General features: G+C 46.5%; 1 protein-coding gene across 1 annotated transcript in view; it reads right to left on the reverse strand.

Moving 5' to 3' along the window:
* Nucleotides 1-23,962, reverse strand: part of LOC116941453 (uncharacterized) — a 176,782-nt gene that overhangs the window by 96,314 nt on the left and 56,506 nt on the right. Inside the window, exons 6-14 of the mRNA XM_076054086.1 lie at nt 15,981-16,097; nt 15,565-15,682; nt 14,933-15,108; nt 14,074-14,161; nt 12,480-12,658; nt 10,671-10,723; nt 9,907-9,937; nt 9,053-9,163; nt 6,999-7,116 (exon numbers count right to left, since the gene is read on the reverse strand). Coding sequence (XP_075910201.1) covers nt 6,999-7,116; nt 9,053-9,163; nt 9,907-9,937; nt 10,671-10,723; nt 12,480-12,658; nt 14,074-14,161; nt 14,933-15,108; nt 15,565-15,682; nt 15,981-16,097 — 991 coding nt within the window. The remainder of the gene's footprint in view (nt 1-6,998; nt 7,117-9,052; nt 9,164-9,906; nt 9,938-10,670; nt 10,724-12,479; nt 12,659-14,073; nt 14,162-14,932; nt 15,109-15,564; nt 15,683-15,980; nt 16,098-23,962) is intronic.

Raw genomic sequence — 23,962 nt, forward strand, 5'->3', positions numbered from 1 at the left:
CTCTGTCCAGCTTCCTTTTTCTCGCCCCCGATTCCTCCCATGCGTCATCCGCTTCTTCCTCCACCCGCTGCCCCTCCTCGCCCTCCACCTCGCCCATCACCTCTGACCAGTCCCCCACTGGGGTTTCCAAGTCCTCTTCTCCATCTCCCCTCCCCTCCTCCCCCCTCCCCCTCCAGTGGAGGTGGTGCTCCCTCCCCCACAGATCTCCCCCCCCCCTCACCCTCCCCAGGGGGTCGTGGTTCCTCAACCTCCCCTTTCCCTTCCCCTCCATGCTCCCGGCCCGCTTCCCGTCCAGCCGCCTCCTCCGCCGCCTCCTCTACCTGTCCACTCCGATATGCCCGCACCCTGTTAGCATAGGCCTCTGGGCAGGTCCGATACAAATGCCCTCTGCTGCCGCACAGTTTGCAAAAGGCCGGCTCCCTGCACTCCTCCACTGTGTGGTCCAGCGCCCTGCACCTGTAACAAACGCGTGCCATGCACGCTGCCGCCAGGTGCCCCCCTCCCCCACACCTCCTACACAGTTTGGGCTGTCCCGTATAGACAACATAGCCCCTGTTCCCCCCAATGTTCAATGCGCTCGGGACGTGCCTCAGTGCCCCCCCCCCCCCCTCCGTCTTCAGACGCACCCTCCATTGTCTGGCCCCCGTCCATATCCCCGCCGCATCCAGCACCCGCTTGCAACCCGACAGAACCACATAATGCTGCCTCAGCCACACCTCCACGTCCTGATCATATAATGCTTCATTATAAAGGAACACGTTCACAACCTTTGTCTCCAGGTCCGACAGTAACCGCGTCTCATAGACGTGAGCGGCTTCTCCCCTGCCTTCTCCTCGAAACGGGCAAGGAAATTTTGCAGCAGAATGTTGGAGTTGAAGCTCACATCAAACGCCCTCCCCCCTGGCAGAGCAATCAAGCAATAGAGGTCCTCCACCTCCAGCCGCAGCATCCCAAGCACCACCGACCTCACAAAGGTCGTCCTGTCCAGGGTCACCCCCTCTTCCACATTTTCCTTGAATTCGACTCGCACGCAGTTGTGCCTCCTGGCCTCCATCGGGGTCAGGCCCACTCCAACTCCGCTGCACCACCTCCCCGCTCCTCCGCCGGGCCTCCCCGCACCCACCGGGCCAGCGCCGGCAGTCTTCTCCCTCCACTGCCCCTCCCCCGGCCCCTGGGCTGCAGGCGCCTCTCCTGCCCCTTCCTCCCCATTCTGATCGGGGGCACTCCCTCCCCATCCTCCCGGCGCACCCCCTTGTTCTCCTCCCCGCTCCTCCCTCCCCGCACTCTCCAGCCCATCCACCCCCTCCACTCTCTTCCCTCGTTGCACCTCACCCAACATCACCCTCGCACCAGACGGGCCCGCGCCGCTCCTCCGGTCGCTTGCAGCACCCCGGGCGTCTTCCTTGGTCTGCGACGTGCGTCGTGACTCCGTCTCCATCCCCGCCATCTCCATGTGCTCGCTGCAGCGGGGTCACTCCTCCCGCGGCGCCTGTGGCTCCCCCACCCTCCGGCAGTAAGGCCACCCCAGACCACCCGGCCTGGGGCCCTCGCACACCCCGGGGTGGCTGCAGAACCCACGGGACACCGACGAGCCGCAGTAGCGCATCAGAAAGAACAGGAACAGGAACGCGTTTCACTGGTAATTACTCCAGCAGCATCGGGCAATTCGCCAGAATGGTAAAGCCCTAGCTTGCTCCCGGTCTTAAATAGAGCAGCAGGGTGACTTCATCATTTAACTCATTTCAGGTGCAGTGATTTGAGGCGGAGGGGGGGGGGGATTGTAATTATATAATCGATTGGCAATCAGTCAATGGTTATGATTAGTAATGAATTGTAGATTAGTAATTAGTTGATGTGTTATTGTGATTTTATGCTACGTTAGTAATCCGTTAATTAGTTTGTGTTTCCTCTATATGAAATTGTAATATGTATTATTGAATAATACGCTTCCAAGCCGCACTAAGCCTGTAGCTGTCAGAGCAATTAAAGTTATTTCAATTCCTCTCAATTTCAATAGATTCTCTAATTAGTCTTTGCCAGTAATAATTCGTTTTACACAACACTTCAACGTTATCAAAATCAATTGAGTGTCCTTGCTGACAAGCATGTTCTGCCACTGCCGACAGTTGTGTTTGAGATAATTTAATATTTCTTTGATGTTCTTTTAGTCTTATGCTGATGTTACGTCCCATCTGTCCAATATAGCATCTGCCACATAAACAATTGATCCGATATACACCTTCTGTTGATAATTTAGGTAATGCGTCTTTAGTGCAAGATACTAGTTTTTGAATTTTGTGTACTGTACCAAATCTTACTGTAATGTTTTGCTTTTGCAAAACACGGGCTGATTTGTCAGTTACTCCTGAGATATATGGAATTTTTTATTGTTTTAACAATCTGATCGCTTTCAGCAGTATTGCTTTGCGATCGTGATTTGGCATTCAGTGCTCTGTTAATTTGAGTATTATTGTAGCCATTCTGTCGTAGTGCTTCTTTAACGTGTTTGAGCTCTCTCACTAGACTTTCACCATCTGACACTGTTTTAGCCCGATGTATGAGCGTCTTGATAAGAGAGGATTTCTGAGCTGGATGATGATGCGAATCTGCATTCAGATAGGCATCAGTGTGCGTTTTCTTTCTGTAAACGCTGTGTTATTTTACCGTTTAGGCCATGTCCAAGCAAAATATCTAGGAACGGGAGTGTGTTATTCACCTCCATTTCCATGGTGAACTGGATGGCCGGGTTTTGTGCATTGAGATGATTTAGAAAATCATTAAGTGTATCTTTACCATGTGGCCAGACAACCAAAGTGTCATCCACATATCTAAACCAAAAAGATGGTTTTAACGTGCTCGAGGGAAGTGCTCTTATTTGAAAGTTTTCCACGTACAAATTTGCTATAGCAAGGGATAAAGGAGAGCCCATTGCGCCTCCTTCCTTTTGTTTAAAGAAATCCCCTCCATAAGAAGTAGGTGTTGTTTAAACAATGGTCAGCAATTTTCGGAATATCTTTTGGTAAACCTGTATTCTTTACTAGTGTATCAAGTAATTTAAGCGATTCGTTCACTGGAACCTTAGTGAATAGAGAAATCACATCAAAACTTACCAGAATATCATTAGGATAAAGTTTAATATCTTTAATCACATTCACAAGATGTTCTGAATTTCTTATGAATGAAGATGTCCTACCGATGTAGGGCTGTATTTGTTTAGTAATATATTTTGCTAATTATATGTGGCAGAGCCAATTGTACTGCACCTGAAATGAGTTAAATTATGACGTCACCCTGCTGCTCTATTTAAGACCGGGAGCAAGCGAGGGCTTTACCATTCTGGCGAATTGCCCGATGATGCTGGATGTAATTACCAGCGAAACGTCGTACTTAAACTGTAAATGTTGTTGATTCACTCTTCAACACACCGGTGGGCTAAAGTAGTGAACTATTTGTCTTTTGTCAACGTGACACTTTTTTTTTGCTGATTGGCCGTGTCGGGTGGTGGAGGGTTACGACACATTTATAAATAACACGATATAACCCAAAAACCTTTATTATGAATAATATTGGTCGCGAAAGCCTACGTGTTAAACCAAATTAAGAATGCTCTGTCCATTGTCATGACCTGTCCTTGTTATAAACCTGCAGCCACCACTGCTAATTTTTATTTCTGAAGAACACCGACCATCGGATGTGAGAAGGCTGCCCAAGTGGGGGAACTCTTTCACTTTTATCTTGTTACCTACAATCGGAATATTAATTTCCCTGCATTCTCTCCTTCATACTCTCATTTCTCTTGTTCATGTTTATTTTCAGTCCGAAATCCTCTTTTACTTTATTAACTTTGCAACTAAAATGTGTCACCCCTTACTCTCTCATTGCCAGCATCTACTTGTCATCTGCAAATCTGCTGATCTCACTGACCTCCAATAATTCCTTCCATCATGATATCCCAAGCTGCTTCACTATCATCATCATCATCTCCACAAAGGTGTCAGTGATAATGTGCACCCCAGTATCGCACCTCTTCAGACTTCTATATTTTATCTGATTCACCTTTGGCTATGTTCACAGTTGCTGTTTGATCCATGTGCAAAGCTGCAATAAGCTGTCTATCTTTCCAGTCCATTCTGATCATCTTGAGCAAATTTAACAAAATATTCCAATCAAGCCTCAGAATGCTGTCTCAAAATCAGACATATACACTTCTCGGTTAAACTCCAAGCTCCTTTCAAAGATAGTTCTCATTACACCTTTTGCTTCCCTGTTTCATCATTTCCTTTCCAAAACCCAAACTGGTCCTTTGCAAAGTAGGTCTCTGCTTGTCTCTTGATCAGTTATATGAATCATTCTCAGCATAATCTACAATTATAGTATCAAACTGATTGTTCTGAAGTCTGAACAATGGGGATTGGTAAGACTTTAGTTCGTAAAGTCTGCTGGTCATTCTCTCATACATCTTGTGACAAAGTGTAAGCTAACGTATTGCTCCCCCACCTAAGAGTATGCCCATTTATTAATCAATTCCGTCGATTCCTTCTGCCTTCCCCGTCTTCATACATTTGATTGCTGCAACGACTTCACTTTGAAAATAGCAGGACCCTTGTCTTCTTTGTCTACCAGTCTTTCTGGCTTCCCTTTTCACATGGATCTTTCAATGTGTACTTTACACTTTTCTGTGACTTGTCCTACTTCCCCTGTGTGCTGACACTGGTATTGGCTCATCGCTCTTCTGTGATTTGCTTCACTTCTTTGCACAGCAAACCCGACCTTCCCTGCCTGTTCCATCCCTCGAGTTGTTGGCATTCCCTTCCCCACCGTCGTTCTCTTGCTTTGTCAGCCTCTCTTCTCGGTTCGTTGGTCTCTCTCCTGGATTCTCTTTTTTCTTCCATATTGGCATTCTTCCTGTTCCTTATTGATATCTTTAACAATTTCCTATTTTACCCAAGGCTGTTTCCACGTCTGCTCCCCACCTCTCTTCCAATGGTATTTTCTGTGCTTGAGAGTATTATGCTCAATATATCTCGATTCCATCTCTTCTTTTGTTTGAGTTTATTTTATTCAATTTCTGCTTCGAAGTAATAGAGTAATTATAAGAGACTGTCTACTCCTGGGTGGCCGTGAGCGATCACCGTGCTATTTCAATTTCTCTGTTTGACTACGATGCGATCTAACTGGTATTTTCCGGAATCACCTGGAAATTAACAAGTACATTGATTAATTTATTTCATGGTGGAACAAGATGTTTGCTATGCAAAGTTTTCTTAACCTACAGCATTCTACTGGTCTTGTTTTGATCTCTATCATTTCTAGTTCCCAAACCAAAACCACCAGCTGCTTGAAGGTCTCCACTTTCACTCCCTCTGCATCCAGTCATCCATTAGAGCGGCACAATAATACTCGCTAAGGCAAAAACATTCTCACCGTACTCTTTAATTGTAGTTAACAATAACTCCTGACCAAAGAGAGTACGATACGTTGGTCTTCTCCTGTGAACTTATTTTCAATGCAGTTCCAATGAATGTAGACTATGCACTCATCAATTCTCACAAATGCCATCAAACGTGGCATCATCTCCCAACTGAAAATGGTTATTTGCATTAAATCCTCCATGTCACCCGGAGGTGGCACCACACTCGTATTGTGCGACCCTGCTAAGTGGCAGTCAGTGAATCCCAGTACCTCGACACTGCTACAAAAGGGGTTTTTAGAGATGAATGCCATTTGCAGTGAGGAGTTAGATGCAATGACGTTCATGTTGCACTGCATCCAACTGGGCCCCACACGGTGCTCGTAGCCAGATCAATGTGTTCATATAGGTTGAGGTTTTTCAATTTCATAAATCCATGTCTGACTGCTCTGGCCAAACCAAACACAATGCAATTTTCAGTTTGGCCAACTTCGATGTCTCATATTGTATCTAGAAAGACCTCTTGGAGGGTTGGCACCAAGTATGTGAGCCTTACACAGCACTGAGATGTCTGCTGCTATAACGAGTATGAGGCGCCAGAGTCACTTCACGTCACTTCTGAAGGCCAAGGTTAACACATGGCAATGGATAGAAGGAAGGCACGGCATCTTGTGGTTGGCTGTGATGAGCCATACTTCATCCCAATGGAGGCAGAACAGGTATGGAATGTGGAATTGCACAGAACCATATGTCCTTCACAGAATGCTGCATATGCCATTTGCAAAAAAATGAAATAAATAACTAGTGGCCAGATGTAAAAACTATCAATAACCAGTCTTGATTAGATGTATAGAGTGCTTACATGCAGTGCATCCCAGAGCACTATGCTAGACTCAGAGAACAACAGGATCATCAAGACAAAAAGTAAAAGAGAGGAGTTGAAAAATGCAGGAGAGATTTGATAACTCTGCTCTCTCAGGCTGAGCTACTGAAGCTCAATACCAACACATCCGAAGAACAAACCCCCGATAATACCGCGGATGCAAGACCAGCTGCAGTCCACTGCCGGAATCACACAATCCACCCCAACCACAACGATTACACCTATCTCTGTCGCAAAGGTCGCACAGAGGGGGCCGGCACTGGCATATCCCAGCTCAAACGAGCCACAGAGAACCTCAGCACCACGACAGCACAGTCTCAGCAAGTTGCAGACAACACAACACCAGCACAGCACAGCTCTATCAAAGCCCCAGAGGGCTCTGAGCCCAGTGGCAGCGCATTTAAGGTCTCACACTTACACAGCTGTAAAAAAACGGCAGATATTGCACACGTTACACAGACTGTCTCGCAATGGCAGCCATTGCTCACAGATATGAATAGCCCTGATTGTGAATTGTCTTGATTATTAAACTGACTTGACCATTTTGAATGAAATAAATGGATGCAAGCAGATAATGTGAGTAGAGCATGTGAATTATGGATGTCAAAATGAATTGAGTGCTGGATAAGAATTCGAAATGTGAGTAATGGCTGTGAATTACTGAAATGGTGTATAGTATGTGGTTATTGGATGTGAAATCCTCACCCTTCCAAGGCCTGGATGTGAATGAAGTCCATCTCATTGCCATGAGGGCGGAATCGCATGTGGGTTTTCTTCTCAAACTCCTCTACAGCCTGCTCGATGGCTTTCACATCGTAGTCATCTGCAAGACAGTGACACATTTCCTAGTAGTGAACTTCATTGCAATGCTCATGCATAGTTTGCCATACATATTCACTGATTAATTCACATCATAGGGGGTTCAAACACCTTGATATTAATGAATGCTCATGTTATTATTGTAATGCTTTGTGCTAACTTGCACAAGCTCGGGCTCATGAAGCCACTGCCTATTTCTCATGCGAGTATAAGGAAATTGTTCAGTGGAATTGTGCCAGCTGACATCGGATGATAGCAGAGCGTCATTCCCGATCATGTCCAAAGGAGCTCAGGTGAACATGGACAATACCGCTAACATCTCCACACCTCACCATCACTTCCATCCTTCTGCTAGATCTTGCAGTTGTTGTAAGGTGGACACTCGACCTTCAATGTCTCCACCATGTGGTTGCTGGTCTCCTCTTGGTCACTGACCTCTGTCTTGTCGCTTTCACTATAACGGGACCCCTTCCACCCTGCACAGGTGTCCCACCCATCACAACCTTCCCGTTGCACTTTGAACGTTTTACGGATTTACAATGAAACTAAATAAGTTGTCTACATCCATGACATTCCTAGCATCGTCTGCAGGCTCCTGTGTTCAAAGGCGAAGTATTTTTTTCTCACCATTTGTTAAAGACCAACTCTGACAAAAATAAAGACCCCCGTATAGTCTATTAATAGACTGTTGGGGCAAGTCCTGTTAGCGAGCACTTATGAAGGCAGGTGAGTCACACGAGGGGGTTGGTGGCCATCACCACACCCGGCCGCCTTTGTCTCCCCAGAGGCGATGGCCTAGGACCAGTTCAGACAGCAGTCACTGGTGTTGGGCGTGAGCGAGAATCAAACTCGGGTTGCAGCGCAGTGTGCTAACCGTTGCACCACCGCCACTCTATCAGCTCCGTGTTAGGGAAGCTCACGCTGAGAGCCCAGTGTCAGACCCAGTGACCGACACTGCCCTGAGCTGCTCTGTTCCAGCCACGCTCCTCGCTAACAAACCTGCACTGTCCGCACACTCCACGTCTCCCAGGTGCCATCATCCATTGCGAAACCTTCATGTTTGACTGTCCCTACGCTGTCTATGGGTTTAGTGAACACAACGTTGAGTCAAGAGGGTGACCAACACAGCCCTGTGGAGCACTGGGTCTCCTCGTATCCACACAGGTCTACTCAGAAAATCCAAATCTAGTTGGGACTAGAGTCATGTCTTCACTGTTATGGGCAGGGATATGTTTAGAACAAAGTAACACATTACACGCCGACTTGTAAACGTATTGCAGTGATCAAGGCATACGTAATGACGCCTTTATAATTTATCTTTGCAAACTTAATGGCAGTAACTGAAAAACGTTAATTACTCGTTTTATTGAGGTAAACAATGTTCTGAGACATTAATCGTGCAATAACGATGCTAGAAATATGTATATTCTACGATGTGTTGATCCCTTATCATAGTCGTCAAAGTGTATTTTCATATTCACCAACTATAATAATTAAAAGTTAATTTGTGATCATCACAGTGGATATCATAGCATGTTCAAGAAAACATCGTGCAGACAAAGTGACCATTCAGAGTAACCGCGGACCCTGAATGCAGGTCCATGTGGCATCGCCCACACAGGGCGTGGCCACGGGAGCGAGGTTGCCTGCTGCTCTCCCACAAGCGACATGCGTGTGGGCAGGGCTCACAGCACGCGTGACGAGTGCGGGTAAGCGATCCAACAAACTTGAACCAGGACAGTGGCAACACTTGTAAACACGAGTTATCGAGAGTATTCCCGTAAAAAGGTAAATATACATTTAGAGGTAATCAGCATCTCAAACTCAACTATCATGATGAGACTACCGTGTTGCTGATAAGAAAACAATAAAAACGTTAAATGAGCCCTGCCGCAGAGCACTAACGTACTGACAGTTCATGAGGTAAATGCGATACTTACAGAATTCCTTGGACACCTTGTAGGGGATGTACACATGGCCATTACCACTCTTGGGCCAGTGCTTGACTGGGTGTGAGAGCCTGCTCTCCTTGACTTCACACCCGGTGAATTCTGAAGCCAGAGTGAGAGGGGGGGCAGACAGCTCACGCAGCAAGCTCTCATCGCACAGCCTGCAGGCTTGTGTGAGTTGAGACACCGGCCTGAAAGCTCTTGTCGCGTACAGCATCAGAATTTACGGACGCTGATGTGCCTCAACATAACCCACACAGCACAGCCACACCCTAAACTGTCACTTAGAGGCAGGGAGAAGCCAACTGATATCTAATGTGCACAATTCGCACAAGTCAACCAATAATAACAATGATACCCTTTGTCGAGAAATGCCTCAATGAGTCCCAAGACCCGTTCAGGAGGGTCCTGCATTGGGATGTTTGGTCAGTTCATTATTTGGCATGCGGGAGGAAGCCAGAGTACCCACAGAAACCCCACACATATGCAGGAAGAACACTCAAAGCTGCACAGAGATAGATTCAATGGATTTGCCATACTGCCATCTGGTTGCAGCCCAACAGGTGTGGGAGTCTCACAAGTCTGTGTGATCCTCACCCTGCAGCCCCAAAGAGCAGGATTATAGGGTATGTTACACCACACCAGGCTGAACGTGACTTTGTTGTCCGAGTCTCTCGCATTCAGTCTGAAGGGTTGAAGCCAGGCTGCTGTAAATGTTTGCAAGTGACTGTGGTAGCAATGGAGGCTGATCAAGAAGGGCACAGCGCTCACTGCACTGGGCATGTGGAGAAGGTGGATTCCTCCCGTGGGCTCCATGAACCTGAACAAGGTCTCGTGGTGCGTACCTTTCTCTTTCTTCTCGGGAACATTGGGAAGCTGAAATAAAATGACAAAATAATAATTAGGCAACCGGAAATGATAAAAACAGGAATAGCATTATTATCACACTTATTTACCCAGGAGGGTCCTGCTGAGTTTTCACATACAAAAAAAAACTATAATGTATACCAGGTAAAGCCCACTGAGCTATATAGCTCTTTTTCAGTGGCTAATAATGTGGAAAATTATAGCAGCCAAATCAACTAAACGAATGTTTCTAAACATGGAGGGAAAAACTGGAGGGCCTGGAGAGAACAACCACGCGACCACGGAGAGAACATGCAAACTCCAAATATATAGACCTCAGGGTCAGGATGGAACGGCACGAGCTCCTGCATACCAGGTGATGGAGATAACATCTAACCACCGTGGCACCCCACAGAAGGAGATGATGAATGTTATGTATATTCCAATTTCAGAAATCTGGAAAATGTAGACCACGGGATCTTTAATGTCTAATGTAAAGCAAACGCCACATTTTTATAGCTAATGCACCAGCAGTATTATTCAGAGCAGCCACTGAATTTGAACCGTAAACCTCTGCAACAAGCGGCAAACACCCTACCGCTGGATTGAGTCACTACCCCATGGAATGAACCTGCAGTGTCATGGCGAGCGTTACAAGGGGACAGCTCAGGCTGTAGGTTTGCTTCACAATAAATAAAAAACGATTTCTACAGAAGTCAGGCTGTGCTCTGCCGAGATCATGAAATTTTGCTGCAGACCTCACCGTCATTTTGTGCCTTGAGAAATCAGCTTCTCTGTATGTAGCGCTGGCTCCCGCTGGGGTAACGCACAGAGAGAAATCAGCGAACAAGCTCGTGCAGAGTACACATGGGCAGGATTGTTAACACACGCAGCAGTACAGACAACACCATCTCCAAACACTCCAGGACTGCATTGCATGTGGGTATGAGGTTTTGTAGGTGTAATGCTCTGTAGGTATAAGGCTTTTGCAACATTATCATCATTACTATAATTATCACCTGCTGATCAAAGTGTTCCCATGTTCAAGTGCCTCTGTGTACCACATCGGCCACAACCCACAATCAATTCCTTCCTTCTGACAGATTTGCTGCAATAATCAAGTTGACAACTGCCTTCCAAGGTGTTAATTACATTGTCTCATCGTCTGGTTTAAAGTCTTCTAGGTGCTGTCTCCAATGGCTGTCTTGCCCATACACGTGACAATCATCACTTCCTCATCATGATTGCATCTACAACTCTCTACAGTATTGCTATTTTCTATTCTTAACATCCACGTTGCTTACCCTACACTGCCATGGATTTCTATAATCTTCTGCCTGTAACTGAGTTCAGAGGTCAGCAGCTTCTTTCCCCATTGCTGTGTTCAATTCCAGCCCATACAGTAAGATGGGTCACTACCCCTGCATCACACATCTCTTCACGTGAACATTCACATTTCTACTATTCCCAAGTGCTTTATGTAGTCCATCAAAATCCATGCCCGACTATCAAACTATCTGTTGACCTCCTTATCACAACTCCCAGTGTTATGAAAACGACTCCATAAATGCAATGAAGCCTTTGAGTTATCATACCTGACTGTGATAAAATCTCACGTCTTACTGTGGAACCTGCGATGAAGGTGTCCAGACCCATCCCTAGCCACTGCTATCGCCTCTGTTATTTAAAGCTCACCTGAAGCCCCAGGTTTCTCAAGACATCTCTTAGAGTGATGTTTATCATTTCACAGCGACATGAATTCTGAACACAGAGAATATATGAAATAGAGTCACTGAACTGTCTTATTCTGCTGCTAATGTAATAAGGAGATTTCCCCATATACTACGCATTAATAATTCTAATTGTAATCAACTTCACCCGCTATAATTTGGCCTCCAGTTCACACGGTGTTGTTCAGCGATGGCTTGGCAACAAAGGGAGCCACGCGTTGGCTTGGCCGAGCGGGAGGTGGGCGACCCGGCCGGGTGGCGAGGGAGGAGCGAGCGCCGGGGCTGTGGCCGAAGCCGCTCGGCTCGCTCTGAGGGTGCACGGCGCTACAGAGGCCCCGCCTTGCGATCCGCCTGCTGTTTCAGGGTAGGGCCTCCACGTCGGACATTGCCACAGCTGATGGCTTCTCTCTGTAGTACCTCGTGATTCGTGCTAGATTAATGCACTTTGACATGTGGTTGTCATATGGACAGTGCAGTAGAGGATGATCAGGAGGATGACAATGATGATGATGTACTGGACCAGGTGGAGGAGAGGAACAGGCACTGACTCGGTGACATCTCCCATCGTGAACAACCAACGTGTTGCATAGGCAGCACACACATGGCCTGGCCAAACGTGACTTTGTAAACAATAGCCTCATAAAATAAGCAAGTTTCAAATGTACGAATACGCATACTCTGAGGAAGCATATTGACGGGGCTCCCTAGGATGATGTCATGAATCACAGATGCGTATCTACACTTGCCCTGCCAGTGATACTAAACCGGCTGACAATCAGTAATCTCATTCCTGCATTGCAATATGATTTCCTCACGGAGCTCTCCAGCTGTGTGTCTCTCACCCAGGGTCCACGCTTGAGTTGCGTCGCTGGGTCCCCGTGGTACCGGCTCACAGCCGAACATCTTCTCGATCTTCTTCACGTCGCCCTCACTCAGGGTGTGGCCACCTCCAAAGCGACGCCTGGTGCTTGTGTCCCTGGGCACCAGGGTCGGGCTGTGCTCATCTTTCGAGCCGGCAGTCCTGCGTAATCATTTAAAATTGTAGTTCATTGCCAATTAAATAAGAGCAAATTGACACCAATGTCTCCATTGTAAAGCAGTTCAAGTCATAATTTATTTTGTTATTTAGTGGGATTTTGGCCGGTTTAATATGAAGCAATGCACTATTCGTGTGGATGAAATCCTCATCACAGCCATGGACAATCCCTGCGCTGTTGAAAGCCTCCTCATCACCATCCCTCACGGTGCCGCGACGCGCAGTCTGCCCAGCACCGCACACGAGCCGATTTAATAGCAAATATTCTCACAACCTCTCTTAGTTGTCACTCCATCTTTGGTCTCGACCAGCAGCCATCATTCCGTCTAGTGGCAGGTTCTGTCCAAGCTCACTTGCTTTCTTAACCATCAATGTCATGTCTCTAACCTGCGTATGGTCTCTATCACACTTGCTCCTCGTTCTGTCTCTTAAAGTAATCATAGAAATCATCTCCACAAGCTTCTTTGTGCACTTTTGAAATGTTTTCCATTTTCTATGTGAATGTCCAAGCTTCTAAGCCAGATATGTCAAAGCAGGTTGTACACACTGATTACAAACTTTACTGACGAGACACATTGCTATGTTACTCTTCGTTATTTAGTTCAGCCTTCCAGAAGCACTCCAGCCTGCCCTTGTTCACCACTGTACTTCATCACTTTGCTGTTGGGATGTCTTCAAAAACAGAGATAAATCTACCGACACTGTTTAACAATTCAAATAAGTTTGGTACTGTGCCCAACTGTGAGTTTATATAGTCCTTCTAACAATGATGTAGTTCATAGCCATTGGACTATGGCAATGACTCTACTTTCAGTGGTTGTTGATCGTGTTCGTAATATTGCAGAGCAAATGGACTATACACAAAAGGGTGATGATACAGATAACAAAATAATGTAACAAACGATGCAGCACCGATATAACGATGACAAATGAAGCTGTGGAAATGGGGACCTGTATCCTACATGCACAGCATGATCAGCTGCACTTAGGCCAGACCAAGAGGCCATGGACGCACAGCTATGGAGCTGAGAGCAGGAGCTTGATGGGGCTCACGAGGAACTGGACCTGAGTGGACTTGGCTCTTGTCTGGTACCCAGGATGTTGGGCAGATGCCAGGAACTCAACGGGTCAACCCAGAGAACCTGGATCTGCCCCACAACCTCAAGCCAAGGGACCATCACAACGAGGCCATGTGACCGCGTGGTTCACCGGGCCTGCTACAGACGCTAACTGCACAGCATATGGTGAAGATGGTTATAGTTCGTAATGGTCCATGGCTGGATATTCATCCCTTCCCCTCCAAGACCTGGCCACGTCTATCCCAGCTCCAGGAACTCCACAAACCACCTGGACGCCTTGCTAGCATTGTACACAGCCTGCCGGCACACCGAGAGACGTACATGCCGTAGTGGGTGACGGAGCTGTAGTCGTACGGGGTCCTTAGGTTGTGCTCATGGGGGGTTGTCTTCACAATGGCATCCACCCACTCTGAAAATAAATATATTAATTTATGACTAAGTCATTAAAGGAATACAGCTTCTCACTTTATTACAAATATTGTGTGGTGCACGACGACTCGGAGGCAGATTTCCAGGTAAGGGCTTATGCCAGTTTACTAACACAAGGGTAACGCTACACACCAGAGGTAGGTATCCCTACACTGGGACCTCGGACTCTATCTGCTGCTAGCCCTGGCTACCTCTTGGCTCTCTCACTCGAGTCGGGACGGGGGCTCAAACAACACCGCCCGACCGAGGAGAGCAGCACTCCACGTAAACCTAGCTGACTCTTGCAGACTTCACTGAGCCCTACCTCTGGCTATGTCTTCGGCTCTCCTACTCATAGAACCCGGACAGGGGATCAGCCAACACCGTCCAGTCACGAGGAGGAGAGACCTCCTTCCGACGCTCACCAACCTGGGCTCCCACAATGACCCCCCTTTCGTCACGGGGTCCCCCTTAAGTAGCTGCCGTGACATGACATCATCGCGCCTCACAGCGCGCATGATGTCATGTCGTCATACTACTCCTCTACACAAAGATCCAGGGACAATACTCTCTAACACAACAAACACTTTGGTTGACACCATAACTTAGAGCCTTCATCAATCTACTGTTGGACATTAGCCTATTCACGCTGTGTCATCATGGGGGTGGGTTGTTTAAGGTTGAAGCGGTGGCCTAGGATCAGGTCATAGATCACTCGCCATTGATGATGGCCGTGGCTGAGAATTCAACTGCGCTGTCCTGTCCATCTCACCGGGCTTGACGTTGTGGCTCAACACAAAGACGTGGTCGTCGCGATCGCTACGGCAGTGCTCGTGGTGGAAGCCGAGCGCATGCATCAACTCGTGCAGAACGACGCCCTTGGTCACCTTACCAGGCTCCAGGGACAGCGCCTGGTCTCCGCCCTGATGGCCCAGGAATGACCAATTCCTGTAGAGACAACCCCAGCCTGAGCACCGAGCCCCATTCACTCACCACTCACCACAGAGACAACCCCAGCCTGAGCACCGAGCCCCATTCACTCACCACACAGAGACAATCCCAACCTGAGCACTGTGCCCCATTCACTCACCACACAGAGACAAACCCAGCCTGGGCACTGAGCCCCATTCACTCACTATTCTCTGTAGTATCTGTGTATCTGTACTGCCTGTGTCTCTGTAGTGTCTGTGTCTGTAGTGTCCATGTCTCTGTAGTGTCCGTATTTCTGTAGTGTCCATGTCTCTGTAGTGCCTGTACCTTTGTAGTGTCCTTGTCTCTATAGTGTCCGTGTCTCTGTATTATCCGTGTCTCTGTAGTGTCTGTGTCTCTGGAGTGTCAATATCTCTGTAGCGTCCTTGTCTCTATAGTGTCCGTGTCTCTGTCGTGTCCGTGTCTCTGTCTCACCCGTCCCACGCGTGGATGTAGATGTAGTCAGTCTGGCTGGAGCGAGGGATGAACCGGACGCACGTTTTCTTCTCAAACTCCAACGCTGCCTCCTCGATCTTCTTGACGTCGCCTTCGTCTATGCGATGAGACACGGGGAAACTCAGGGTCACGTGAGTCGTCACGTGTGGGGGTGAGTGGGGGACCAGGAGGATTACAGAGTGGGGGTGAGTGGGGGACCAGGAGGAGTACAGAGTGTGGGTGAGTGGGGAACCAGAAGTACAGAGTGGGGGTGAGTGGGGGAACAGGAAGAGTACAGAGTGGGGGTGAGTGAGGGACCAGGATGAGTATAGCGCGGGTGTGAGTGGGGGAACAGGCAGGAGGAGTACAGAGTGGGGGTGAGTGGGGGACCAGGAGGAGGAGGCGAGGCCACTCACAGAAGGCGAGGGACACTTTGTAGGGGACGTAGATTCGGCCGTCCCCGGCCTTGGGCCACTTCTGCACGGAGTGACGCATGGGGTGGACGGCGATGTCTCCCCACTCGAGCGTGTAGTCTGGGTGAGACGGGATAGCGCCACTCACTCACTGCCACTCACTCACTGGTACTCACAAAGACAAAGATCACCCTATAGCCTTAATAGACTATTGGCACAAGTGCTGTTTGCGAGCACCTATGCAGGCTGGAATGGCACACGAGGGGGTGGTGCCAGCACCACGCCCGGCCGCCTTTGTCTCCCTCGTGGAGATGTTTTCTCACCGCACCAAGTATTAATTTTTATCTTGATTTGAAGCTTTCGTGACTGCAGGAATCCATACTCTTTGGTTCTTTCGGTAAAGCAACGTAGTTCGAAATGAAATAAAATAGAACAAATCACGAAGTTTCGATCGCAACACAAGCAATCGTCATCAGGTGGGACAACTACAGCAAGAAACAACTGCTTCAGAAGGTGAGAGAGCTGCCATGGCACAAGGTTATATCTGTCTGTCCATCTGTCTGTCCGTCTGTCTATCCATCTGTCTGTGTACGCTCGCTTGCGAGGGATTTGGCTCTCGGACCGCGGGGTTCGCGTAGAAAATGTTTTTCCGGGCGGCACACCCCAAGCCCCCTGCTTGGCATAGGCTATTCCGTTTTGCCATCCGTCACATTTAAAGTAGTTAAGTTAACGTTTTAGTGTGATTTATATTTATTTATTTACTTTTACTGACCGGCTTGCTGCTGCGCATAAGCGAAACTCTGACACGAGTTGCCCCTGGCAACGCACAGACGCCGTCGCCGGAGGGTCGGTAGATACTAAAATTATAGCGAGTAAACAGGATTATTGTAGCGCGGGGTGGGGGGGGGGGGGGGTGGGGGTAGCGGCCCAGCCCACAGCTTCGGCCGGCCGGGCAATCTAGGCGAGGCCGGAGGCTTTGCACGGTGTTGTTTATGTAGGTTATGAAAATTTGGTGAAAATAATAAAAATTAAATGAAATTTGGGAAATTGCATAATTATCCGAAGTTATGTTAATTGATGAAATTATGCGTGCAAATTATGCTAATTCGAGAGATAATCGTATTGATTTATGCGAGTTTACGTGATTATGCTAATGTGAGTCGTTATGATAATTAGGCCTCGCCTCGCTGACAAGGGTCGTATCCAATCGGAATAAGACAATTAATAGTATGCAGTTATGCAGGTGCTGTGAGCATGCCAGAGCCAACTTGGCTTTGTTGTTTAATTTCGTATTAACGCTCGGCAATACAATTTTCTCGCTTTAACATTTACTGAGTATGTATTAGTGTGTTCAGGTCTCCAGATTCAGATCTCGACGCAGGATACAGCTCTTATGCATGAAATTTCGGAAAGAAACACGTGAACACTTCTGCGTTAATCAATTTTATTTCTAACTAAACTTTAACTCTAGAAGATGCAACTCTCAATCTTGGAATTTCAACAAGGTATCAACACAGTATCATCAACGACTGTGTTGTTTCACTTTGACAACAGCACATGTGATTCCTTCCCCCGCATAACGCGAGCTCAGTTGGTGAGAGAGAGAGTCGTTAAAACATACAGGCACGCTATTCAAACAAAAACCTTAATACTCTATTATGAATGATTATACTTGAATTGCCCACGCAGTACTGCACTCATTATTGATCATATGCAACCCTTAATGCAGTTCTTGTCACGTTGCTAACAGGACAGCAGGCCGATTGATTATTATGCAACGATATTCATATGACAAGACAATCAAACAATTATTATTTCCCAAAAGCACAAGTATCCGTCAATAGATTCGTTATGTTCATTCATGGATACATCTGCAAGATTCTGCAATTAAAAAAATGAACGACTCAAATACTTCTAAGTGACCGTATCCACGTAACTCAATGGGCCACAATGTTCTTCATTATCAGCTAATAGTTGACACACTTATTATGAGTCTTCTTGTATGTGTTAATGTGTGAGTGTTGTTGTTCTTCTTGCGTTAATTCTTTGCGTAAAGCAGACGCCAAGGTTGGGCATCCCTTGTATCAAAAATGTGTTTGTTCCCTACGGAGCGGTGGGGGTGTGAGGGTGTGTGTATCATATGGACAGCGGGGTTTCCTCTATCACGCGGTCAGCTGGAGTTCGGCTGATGCAGATTGACGAGTTGACACGGTGCTGTAGTCGCGGTGTTTCGTCGGTAGATGGCGATCACTGGTTGCACGCTTTCAAGCGCTGAACGCTCTCTGGTGGCTGCTGCTTTTGCTCACGGGCGGCTGGTCAGGCTCTTTCCACTGTTGGATGACTGCGCTCTCTCTGTTGAGATGTCCGAACGCTCTCTCTCTGGTTCGCTGACAGCAGGTTCTCTCCACTGCTGTAGTAGTTGACACACATGCTCTCTCTGTGGAGATGCCCGAATGCGCTCTCTCTGGTTCGCTGACAGCCGGCTCCTTCCCCTGCTGGATGGGCCAAGTCGGCACACGCTTGGCCGCTGGCAGCAGACGCTCTTGCTTGTTGTGTCGGTCGCGCTGCAGCTGGGAGCCAGCACTCGATGTAGAAATAAAGGCCTTTCGGCTCTGAACTCGCACTCATTGGCACCTCGCTACTCGGCGAGCCTCGCCATTCTCAGTTGATCGTGGGGCCACCCTGGGCTTGCCGCGCGCCGCACTCTTCTGCAGCTCACCGGGCTGATAACTTGTTGAACTCGCTGTGCCTTGTTGAACTGAACTTTTGAGATGATGGTTGAGCCGTTACATTGGAAAAAATCTCTGCTCTGCGCAGTGGAGGGGCGTGGCCTGTGTGTGTACGTCCGTGTGTATGTCATCCCCTCAAGCCATCCTGCGTCCCACCATCGATCACCGTCCCCTCCCCAATGTATCCCTTCAACCATGGGGCACAGATGCCCCCCCCCCTCCCTGCAACAACACGCAATTCCTCGCTAGGGGTTAAATTCCTTTCTCGTGCTGCGGGAAGACAAAGACAGCCGGGAGGCTCTCTCTCTCTCTGGCTGACTCTTGAGAGAGAGAAAATATATTTTTTGTCACTGTCCTCCCGTGGCCATCTGGAGATTTCGCAGACAGTCGTTAACTTTCTTTGCCCCGGAGCTTATTATTTATTTTCAATTTAATGGCTTTTCCATGACCTCCCTATGCTGTTTGCTGGGAGGGTTGTGTGTTTTCATTCATTATTTCTGTTTAAAAATATATCGGCAAATATTCTTATTGATATTAATTGTGGAAAAGGCCTATATAGCCAACAAAGGGACTAGGCCTCGTCATGGCAATCTGTCAGTTGAGTACTTTGTGCTATACAGTCGATATATACTGCTACTAGTGGGGAAATATATTTAAAAACGTCTGAAAACTTAAAAACATAACATACAAATGAAAAGATAACTCATTAATTTAAAATAAAATAAAACCCGAGCGTGCCAAGAATCGACAAAGGAATCGAAGGTTGTAGATTACTTTAGAATCGTCTTGAAGCGACGACGCGCAACAGAAACATTCTGGATAAACCAGCACATTAAACAAAAAAGTATTACAACGCTGTGTGCTCAAATCCCAGTGTGATGCAAGTCAAACAATACCAACCATAAGATAGATTAACCATGTTTTCTAAATCACCAAAAAAAAAGCTTCAAAAACAATGTAACAACAGTAATCATAAGAACTGTGATTCTCATTTAACAATAAACGATATAAATAACATGTACGACCAAACTAGCAGCCATAGCTGGCAGCATGACACTCCCAATGTATGATGTGTGAGTGAGTCAGTGGTAGTGTGAGTGTATGAGTGAATGGGTCAGTGGCTGTGTGAGTGAGTGTATGATGTGAGTGACTCAGTGTATGATGAGTGAGTCAGCGTATGATGAGTGAGTATATTACGTGTGAGTGACTCAGCGTATGATGAGTGAGTGAGTCAGCGTATGATGAGTGAGTCAGCATATGATGAGTGAGTGTATGATGTGTGAGTGACTCAGCGTATAATCACTGCTGTAATCATAGCAGGTACCACCAGTCAGTATGCACTGCTGTGGTCATAGCAGGTACCACCACAGTCAGTATGCACTGCTGTAATCATAGCAGGTACCACTGTTGTATATATTCCCCCTTTTTTCCATCTTAATATTAACAAGAATTTTTCCTATACATATAGATACATATTTCTATTGTTTTTTTAATTTTAATAATGAATAAAAACAGTCCCAAGTCCCTCAGCAACAGCATGTGCAGGTCAAGGATGGGCCATTGAATTAAATAAATAATAACGCCCAGGTTCAGAGGTCACAGACCAAGTGCTGAGCACAGCAAACAGTGATAGTGTGTGTTTTCCCTCTCTCAAGAGTCAGAGAGAGAAAGAGACACCGGCCGTCTTTGTCTCCCGCCGCGCGGGAGAGCAGGAATAACACCACAGAAATAATCATTGCAGGGAGGGGGGACCATCTATGACCCACGGGTGAAGGTACGCCTCGGGGAGGGTACGATGGATGGGGAGACGCGGAATGGCTCAGTGGAATGACACACACACGAACATACACGCACGGACGCACACACACACACCGGCCACGCCCTCCACGGGGCAGAGCGGAGATGTTTTTGAATATAACGGCTGAACCATCATCTAAAAAGTGCAGTTCAAACCGGGAACGAGAGGAACAGGTCGCCAGCCGGTGAGCTGCAGAGCAGGGGGCGGCGAGCGGAGGCCAAAGGGGCCCCGTCACTACTCACTGACGATGGCAAGACTCGCAGGGTTGTGAGGCGCCACCGAGTGTGAGTTCAAAGAGCTGAAAGAAAGAGTATCGCTGAAAGTTATTCTACATTGAGTCCAGCTGAAGCGCGACCGATGCACCAAGCAAGAGCTTCTGCAAACCAGAGAAGAGTGCGTGCGACTTGAGTCATCCAGCAGTGGAGAAAAACTTGCTGTCAGAGAACCAGCACGAGCACGTGCAACTTGAGTCATCCAGCAGTGGAGAAAAACCTGCTGTCAGAGAACCAGCACGAGCGCGTGCGTGCAGCCCATCCAGCAGCGGAAAGAGCCTGATTAGCCGCCCGTGAACAAGCAACACCAGGAGGGAGCAGCGTGCCGGCGCAGCTCATTCCCCAGCGGCGTGAGAAACGCCAAGCGAGAGGGAACCTGCCTTTGTTCGTATGCCCCTCCCCCACCTTCACAAACCCGCTGCGCTTACATCGTCTGCTCACACAAGAATTTACCAAAAGAACAATCCTACGAACCCAACACTAAGACTAATAAACCATCAGCTGGCCACGAAGGCATCACTGCCCCTCAAGTGATAACGATGCGTCGGTTATAATAGGCCGTAAGGTGAAGACGTTTTACGTTTAATCCCGTTCCCATATATGGGGCACTAAATTATTTTCATTCTAATAAAAAGATCTATTGTTTTTGGGCATGAAAATAAAAGTTCTCCATGTGTAATCCTGCAGTTTCTTTTTTATTACTGTTTAAAGTCGGCAATAGTTCTTTCCTCGCGTAATCATCTTTTGATCATCAGGGATGAGGTTTCGTGGAACAATCATCACGTGCTTCCCGCTAGACCAATAAGGTGGCCGCTTTTTTGGGACGACAGGTAAACATTAGTCCAAGATGTCTGCGTCCTTGTTGTCAATATCGAGTAGTGAACAAGAGGAAATTACGGCCAGACCTCCTTCAAAAGTCCGTAAAAAAGTATTTTAAACAATGCTACATGCATCTCACGTCCATAAAGAAAGAAGAAACAAAGGATTTTACACGCACACGGTGGGATACATTCAGAAACTGCGTCAAACGCTGGCTTTTTTTGCAAGGTGAGAATCAGAGAATAGCAGAAACATACAAACATTGTCCAGAAATCGAGTTTGACAATGTTCCCGAAGACGCTGGTTTTCACTCCACTTGCTACAGGCGTTTCATTGCCATAAAGCGCTTGGATGCGGCCGAGAAACGGGCCACACAGCGTCCTGAAGCTCAAGATCAAGGCCAGTCTGTGCCATCGGGTAGTAACGTTAGTATCGCTACAGTTGATTGTCCGACAAAGAAACTTAGGTCCAGGACCAGCCTGCCAGTAGCTTGTGCTGGTCCTGTGCTTCCTGCCTTGTGCATAATTTGTAAGAAAACGGACAAGTACATTACTGTGGGAGGCAAACGCCAGAAGGACCATCTTTCATAGGCAGACACGTTGTCAGCAGGTAGGTAAAATCAAAACACACAAACACACGTTTTAACTTTTATTCACTTAATGTGGGTACCATGGCTAACTTTCAATAATTACATAATTTATGTAATGTTTATTTTACAGTCAGTGACAGATTTGCATTGTTTTGCATACAGCTACAGCCAGAACACTCAATATTGTTTAATTCTTAACACAGTTTTTTATTAGTTTAATTAGTTTGTATTTATTTATTTACAGGCAAGTTGCTGAAAGCTGCTGAGATGAAGGAAGACACTAGCATTCTTGTGCATATTCGAGACAAAGACTGTGTGTCTCTGGAGGTGCGATACCACAAGTCCTGTTATAGACAGTACACCAGGTTCTTGACAAAGTCTAGTGCATCAGTTACTGTGACCTCAGAAGAACAGTGAGTTATTAATATTTTATATTATTAAATAATAATTAATAATTCCCTCACATTTTCACATTTCAAAAGGAAAGCATTGACCATCTATATTGTCGATTTGTCTGTAAACACAGTCTTAACTGCACAACTATTGCACCAGTAATTAAAAATGAAATTTGTGTTAGTAAATTGTTAAGGTAGAAGAAACTAGAAATAATTTTCTTGCTGAAGAATAAAAAAAAAATCTCAAATCACTTTGTCAGGTTTCGATTTGCTACTATTTATACTACATTTAAAATTGAAGCCATTGTGCAATAGTTATGGCATATAAAGTAATACATTTTCTTTGGTTCTTTCGGTAAAGTCACGTAGAATGAGAATAAAATAATAAATTGATAAAATAAAATAACGCAATAAAATTCTCACGACGTTTCGGCCACAACACAAGCGGCCTTCATCAGGTGAAGGGACGAGACTGTCCGGACGACAGCGCTGTCCTCCAGACAGTCAGAGAATTTTATTGCGTTATTTTATTTTATCAATTTATTATTTTATTCTCATTCTACGTGACTTTACCGAAAGAACCAAAAAAGATGAATCCTTGCAGTCACGAAAGCTTTAAATGGAAAAGTAATCCATCTTTTCTGTTTTTAATGTGTTTTCTTTTCAGAAATGAGCCAACCTTCGATGCCAGCTACAAGATCTTCTGTGAGAGGATCATCCGCCATAGAATAATTGTAAACCAAGAGGTGTTGACAATGACTCAGCTAAGAAGGATTTTTTTAAATCTGGTGAAAAAACATGAAGATCTTGATGCTTCAAACTACAGGTAATTTGAATACCACAAATGTCTTTGGAATCTTTGGAATGAACGTTTATGCAACATTCTTTTTCTAACAAAAATGGAATTCATAATAATCATAATAATCATATTTTATAACGTGTAGAATCTGTTAACAGTGTATTTTAACTTAAAACCAAATTCAGTGTGAATATATCTTTATTTATACTATTGTGATCACCTTTCACTCTATCTTTTTGAATCAGGCAGGATAAATTGAAGAGGCGGTTGGCCCGTGATTTCCCCCAGCTGGTGTTTCACTCCCCCAAGAAGCGCAATATAAGTTAGATGGTTTTCGTTGAGACATTGTCTGCAGATAAGCTGATAGACAGGATACCTCATCCATCAGGTACAAAAACAACAGAGTCAACTGAGGTAACTAGCGAAAGTGACTGTGAAAACAGAGCTAGCGCAAAAGCTGGTCCACAAAGACCAAGTTCAATGGCCTCCATCAATACTGCAGAGGACACGAGGACACTTTACAGTGCGGCATTAATATTAAAGATGTTTCTGTGTGACTCTCCCGGTATGAAATGCCCGTGGCC

This window comes from Petromyzon marinus, chromosome 1, assembly GCF_048934315.1.
Source record: "Petromyzon marinus isolate PM22_M1 ecotype Great Lakes invasive population chromosome 1, UKy_Petmar_22M1.pri1.0, whole genome shotgun sequence".
NCBI classification, from domain to species: domain Eukaryota; kingdom Metazoa; phylum Chordata; class Hyperoartia; order Petromyzontiformes; family Petromyzontidae; genus Petromyzon; species Petromyzon marinus.